Here is a 6686-nt window from a genome sequence, read left to right as displayed (position 1 = left end):
TTCTTTCTTTCTTTCTTTCTTTCTTTCTTTCTTTCTTTCTTTCTTTCTTTCTTTCTTTCTTTCTTTCTTTCTTTCTTTCTTTCTTTCTTTCTTTCTCTTTCTTTGTCTAAAGTTTAAATTGATGACATACTTGAAAATTCTGATACTTGGTCCATGTACATATTTTGTTTTGCTGATTATTCATCAAAAGTAAAAAAATCAAAAGTAAAAACATTATTTTAGTGTATTCCTCATGTAAATCGTGCTGTTTGTGACAGCGGTATTCACAAATAAAATTCAAATTAAGCATAAAAATCTTAAACCCTGAACAATTTCCAAATACATTACATTTTCATGAACAGGTCACAATTTGTTTATCTGCTAGATCTACACACACTGACATCCTCATTTAGTTCATTTTTGTCTTTTTAGAAGTCTGTGCTGGAGCACCATGCTCGCCTTTCCGCCCACCTTCACCCCCTGAGGTGATCAGATGGAGCTGCCATCCCTTTTTCATCATTAGAGCACATCAAAGCTGATATGATTTGCTTTAAGGCACAGCAGGTTAGCGTTCCTCTGTTCAGCTTAGGTTTTACCCTGCATGAAACAGTGATTACAGCTAATACGGGTGTACTGCTGAAACAGAGTTATTTTGTTTTGCTTTTTTTGCCACAGGCTAAGGTGGGAAGAATACTAAAATCAATTCAAGAACAAAGCCATTTTTTTTTTCATTTTTGTTTTGAATATTAATGTACTTAGAAAAAAACTGCTTGTACTTTTGCAGTGTGTGTTTGATAGTCTTAGATCTCTGTGTTGTTTTTTTCTGATTATAGATGTTTTTTTCTGATTATAGATGTTTTGATAGATAAGGTTGATTTGATTGATTCAATCCAGACATGTCACAACCATTGCATCGAGCGTGTCCACATTAACACTAGTATGAATCTGTGCATCTATTCATGTATACACACATACACATGTGCATACACACACATTTGAACAAGAAAAAGAGAAAAATAAATCCTTGTAAAATAAATTTAGATCAATCAATACATCTACTTTAATGGAATGCACACAAGAATAAAACTATATACCCAAAGTGAACGCCTGTATCCACATATACAGACCTGCCTGCACACAACAATATACCTAATACATAAATCCCATTTAATATGTCTGAACAGGTCTTAAAAGTATTTCAGCTCTTCAGCATATTACTTTAAAAAAAAATATAAACATTGTGTGCTTTGGCTATGTTCCTTCTCAAAAGTAATAAATCAATGAGAATGGTTGATAATTGTGACTATATGTAGAGTATTTTCCAAAATGTAATTAAATGAACGCACCCTTTCCAGATTTTGGACTGATATCCTGATGGAGCAAACTTCACACTATCTAAAAAAAGTGTACTCATAACTGCATGCGTAAAAGACCCGTAGCTTTTAACTATGTTTTCTCGGTCCAATGTCACCGTCACAAATTCCTCCTTAGTGAACATGTAGCAGAATGAGAGCAAACAGATTTTTCTTCCAGCCAGCCCATTCTGCTCCTTCTCTGTCTGACACATTTATTGGTTCCCCTTTTAACTATTTATTTATTTGATTACATAAGAAACCTTTCTAACGCTGAGATGTTTTGGAAGATCCCACCCTGAATGTGTTTAATCAGTTGCTGGTTGAGCACAAACATTAATTTGGATTTTCTAAATTTAAGTCTGATACAAGTTTTATTTCTTTAAGGACCTTTTGCACGTCTTTACAAGGCATTCAAATAAATGTATCTAGTACTTAATTTCTTTACTTGGAATTGACGTAATTATGAATGCGTCGTGTCATTTACAATTTCCTTTAATCATAGCAAATGAGTGTTACATAAGTCTACATGAGCGCTGTCTTTTCTTCAGGAACCTTTCAGTCAGAGCAAAGCGTGCTCACACATGTGTGTGTGCACACTTACATAAATGTGCCTCTTCTGAGGGTGTGTAAGTATTACCAATCCACATGAAGTGTTCTGAGCTCTGACATTTTTGCCTCATGTTGTTAAAGTGTTAAATACTGAAGATTTAGCAAAGATAATTCTTTTTCTTTTAACTCTTAGAGCTTATGAAAATGATATTGTTTCCTAATCCACTTTAAGCAGTGCCAATAGATTACTGTAAGATGAAGCTGTAATGTTCTTTGAAAGTTGTTCACCTTGACCTTTGTAAAGCACTGATACGTTATTAAATTGTTTTTAGGCCATAATATCTGCTGATTTTGTTCAACTTTTGGTTGGAACTGTAATGCACACAATAAGGGGTTGATTATATCTTTAAAAAACAACTTTTCCATTGTTTGCAAGAGTTTGCAAACAAAGTTTGTAAAAGTAATTTCCACTTTTTAGTGTTTAATCAACAAATGTCACACCTGATCAGAAAAGCTAGAGAGGTTATGGATTTAGGGTAACTTACCTCATTGTTATTTTCTGAAAGTGCCTTGCAAAATTTTTATCACCAAAAATCTCTATGTATTTTATTAGAACTGAACATATGTATTTTTATATGGTGTATGTTAACTGGTTTTCAGCTGTATGTTGGACCTTTTGGAACCAAAACTTTTTTTCTTATTTTAGAAACATATATAAACTCCTAGCATCTTGAACATTAAAGGACTTTGTTGTGCTCTAGTTGCTTGAATTATTTCTCACCAAGCAAATTCCAATGGGGGATCAACAAAGTCTATTCTATTCTATTCTATTCTATTCTATTCTATTCTATTCTATTCTATAGCACTAACAGTAAACACAGGCTGTGGGGCTATGATTAAGTAAAAGAAATATGCATATTTCCCTTGAATTTTTAAAATCCTCTTCCCAGATGCTAGTATACATGCAAAGAAGCTATGATTAAATTCCCAGAAGGGGTTTGATCTCCATGTTGGGGTTGTTAAATATTTTGGGCAAGCTGTGTAAGACACATAGACACATGTTGAGTAGAGGTTGTTGTTCTGTGCACCGAGCATAACTACTATATGCATTCATAAAAGGGCACTTAATCTTTCCAATTAGACCTTTAGTGTGTTAGCTAGAGAACCCTGCTGCCTCCTTAGCCCATAAAACATAAGGCTGGTTGAGTATCGAACAAGGTCATGTTTTGTAAAGCCGTGAATGGATAGGACGCTGTGGTAGGAAGGGTGTGGACACATTTTATTTCCTGGTCCTTTTTTCTTTTCTCCTTTATTCATTTGCATAAAGAAAGAGAAAGATCATGCCCCATCCTATTTTTGTCTACAACGCAATACCGTCAAACCACACTAGAGGGCACTAGTTATCTGTGTTTGCAGAAGAGTATTTGTTTTCCTCCCATATTGAATGCAAAGACTAAAGTTCAATCTAAAAACAACAAAAAATCTTTCCTTTATGTGAGAGCTAAAAATAATTATCAGACAAAAAGAAATTGCATATACTTTTTTCCTTGTGAACTTTTATTTTTATTATGTATTCATCTCTGTTTGACAGCCGATAGTTGATAAAGTTAACTGCAACCTATTGCTGTCTGAAGTTACTCAAGTTGTAAATTTGATCATTTTTGTAATTTTAACTCAATAAAAAGTTTTGGTTTGGGAAGGTCTTGTAGAGGAGGAGAACATTAGTGAACACATAGAGTCAAACATACCAAATATAGCTTAAAGTTCAGATGAAAAGAAGAAAGATGGCTGATAACATGATATCCAAAACTCTGCATATGTTAGGCAGTTTAATCTGTTGTCTTAAAAACAAAAAGATTAAAGGAAAATGACAAACCTACCAAAACATTTTACAGACAAGATAAGGCATCAATCGGAGAGGAAAACCTCCAGTAACTTTTGGGAGCTGCAGAGATCCACAACTAAGAATAAGTTGGAAGGACAAATTTTTAAACCAAAAGTCTTGCCTTTACACGAGAGCAGAAATACTGTTGGAAAAAAACCCCATAACATGTCACATTTACAGTTTTGCATATGGAATCTAGTCAACACTACAACAACTTATACAAGAAGGTACTCTCATAAGATGAGTCTGATATTGTTTGCATGCATCTATAAGAGCGTAACCTTATACGCTCTTAGGAAAGAGCGTATAAGGTTACGCTCTTTGAGTAACCTTTTATTATTGTGTTGTCAAGAGACAAATATGAAAAGAGGAGATAATGTTTCTGTTTCATGCAAACAAAAAGTAACTCAACATCGTGGGAGTTGGTTGTTCTTTTACACAAAAAAAAAACTGCTTTAAATCTCCGGTTTATGCCCCGTAACAAAATTGTAAGCTGTGTATCTGTCGTGGTGTGACTGTTTTCTCTTTTGTTTTGTTTAGTTTTTTGTAAACTTCCGTCAGACACATGTGTTGTTAATTGGAGCCATATAAATAAACTGAATTGAATGGAATGACTAAAGTGACGATACACAACTATTTCTGTTCCTGAACATTCATGTGAATTAGAACACATCTCTACCCCCCTACTGCTCCCCACTGTCTGCACACCATGTGTTAGATCAAGCCTCTGAGTGAGTTTTCGCTATGGGTGACCGGGTGTCCTGGATAGAAATCGACAATTCCCCAGGCTAGAGCACAGGGTACTCTCCTGCACTCTGCATACAGCACATAGCTATGCTTCCCCACAGCATTCTTGTCAGCAGTGGGACACAGAGCACAGGTGAGTGAGGACCGGCCTTGAAGGTCATGTGGCACAGTTGAGAATACTTGTTTTTTCCATTTCGTGCCCCCTCGGTAAGTTGGCCAGTTTTTAGTTGCAGGATTAATTCAGGCTTCAAGACGGATCCTGTTGAAGTTTACATGCTCTAATAATTTAGAGGTTAGGTAATTTCTTGGTAATGAGGTGCATGCCTGTGAGTGTGAGTGTGTGTGTGAGTGAAGTTTGGCGTAATGCTTTGTGTACAATAATTGGCCCAGCAGTGGTGCTTATCTCTGTTTGATTCTTTCCTCAAAAGCAAAAAAAAAGGAAAGTGGAATCTAATTAGTTGCCTGTTTATCACCTGGACTTTCTGTGCTATTGGTCGTTATTTTCTATTTCGCTGTGTGAATTGTGTTTCTGCTACACGGACATTGTTAAGATCTTTCAATTAAAATGAACAGTGACAGTTAAAAGCTGGAAGAGAAGACTATTAAAAGAGATTTGTTTTCCATTTTTAATTACTAACCAAAGAAACCTGCTTGTGTTTTTTTAGCCTAATTTTTTCCATTTGGATTTTATCTCTGTAATGCCATTTTTTCCCCTAAAATTTCAGTAAGTGCAAGCTAAATGTTTTTTCTAATTGTTTGTGATTTAAAGACAAAGTTGTAAAGCCGTCTTTCTGTTTTTGGAGCTCATGTTTTCAAAGCAAAATTGCCTAACTGATGTTTTTTTTAAAGTTTTAATTGTATGTCTGCCTTCAGACTGAAACAAACAAAATAGTTTAATGGCATCTGTCTTTTAGCATGCAAAAGCACACAGTACAGCTGTAGATGAAATGTGAGACTTTTGCCCAACTAGAGATGCAGAATTTAGAATTTAAGAAATGCCAGAGTTGTAAACATTGTTGTAATTTGATGGACTGGACTTTAAAATTTTAAGTGATTGTCATGTGAAGCTTCCTCTGTATTGAGTATTGCATCATATCAGTATTTGTGCAGCTTTTAAGCAACTGATCAAGTTTTCTTTTTAACTGTTGCAGTATTTATGTCAATAATTGTTGTTATACTTTGTTTGTTTTCCTTCTACCAAAATCATTTATTTTCAGTCTAAAAGCTTCACTTTTATCTTGCACTCTGACAGGACATGGGAATCATAAAGAGGACAGCCCTTTCCTTAGCAGTGCTGATACCTCTGGCAGGAGAAATGACTTCTATGACAGAAACCTGGCATTATTTGAGGTCTGTTGCTTTTTCCATGCAGCACATCCATTATTTAAAGAAAAAAAAATCTAATCTACCAGGAAATTAGCTTCAGACAACCTCTCGTTCCAGGAAGAGCTTGACATCCGGCCGAAGGTTTCCTCTCTGCTCAGCCGCTTGGTCAACTACACTAATATCACACAGGGAGCCAAGGAGCATGAAGAGGAAGAAAGTGCTGAGGCCTCACGGAGGAAGACCCCCAAGGTCAGGAGTCAGGAAGCAAGTTTTGTTTTTGCGTTATGTGTACAGGGAGAACTTTTAGGCTCTGAAACATGATCCTTTCTTGATGGCTCACTTTGTGCTTTCTCGTTCAAGTTATTAAGTTTTGTTGATGGATTGCTTATGAAACAGGGCAGTTTGCAGTTAGACAGGGTCAATGTAAGACCTAAATACACGCAAAGTGCTGATAACATGATTGAATGACCTTTAAAAAGTACATCAGTCAATATTAATGATCACTACACTTGTTTTCTGTAATGTCATGCTCAACACAGCCTTCTCCCCTCTCTGTCTCCCTGCTAGTCCCCCAACATGGGAACTCTGATGGGCGTCTACCTGCCGTGTCTCCAGAACATCTTTGGGGTCATTCTCTTCCTTCGACTCACTTGGATTGTGGGAATGGCCGGCATCATACAGTCCCTTCTGATCGTCCTGATGTGCTGCTCATGTGTTAGTATGAACATGTGCAATGTCTACACACAGTTACCGTTACCTAGAAAGTTCACCACAACCAAACAAACTGAGAATAAGAATGTGGTCAAGGTCATGCATGCAAACACAGACTTCGACTTTGGTTCCAC

General features: G+C 36.1%; 1 protein-coding gene across 1 annotated transcript in view; it reads left to right on the top strand.

Annotated features, from left to right (window-relative positions):
• Window positions 1-6686, top strand: part of slc12a4 (solute carrier family 12 member 4) — a 28763-nt gene that overhangs the window by 7067 nt on the left and 15010 nt on the right. Inside the window, exons 2-4 of the mRNA XM_008405580.2 lie at window positions 5768-5865; window positions 5959-6090; window positions 6409-6555. Coding sequence (XP_008403802.1) covers window positions 5768-5865; window positions 5959-6090; window positions 6409-6555 — 377 coding nt within the window. The remainder of the gene's footprint in view (window positions 1-5767; window positions 5866-5958; window positions 6091-6408; window positions 6556-6686) is intronic.

This window comes from Poecilia reticulata, linkage group LG3, assembly GCF_000633615.1.
Source record: "Poecilia reticulata strain Guanapo linkage group LG3, Guppy_female_1.0+MT, whole genome shotgun sequence".
In the NCBI taxonomy this organism is placed as follows: Eukaryota; Metazoa; Chordata; class Actinopteri; order Cyprinodontiformes; family Poeciliidae; genus Poecilia; species Poecilia reticulata.
The sequence above is the reverse complement of the archived record's forward strand: the minus strand, read 5'-3'. Positions and strand labels throughout refer to the sequence as shown.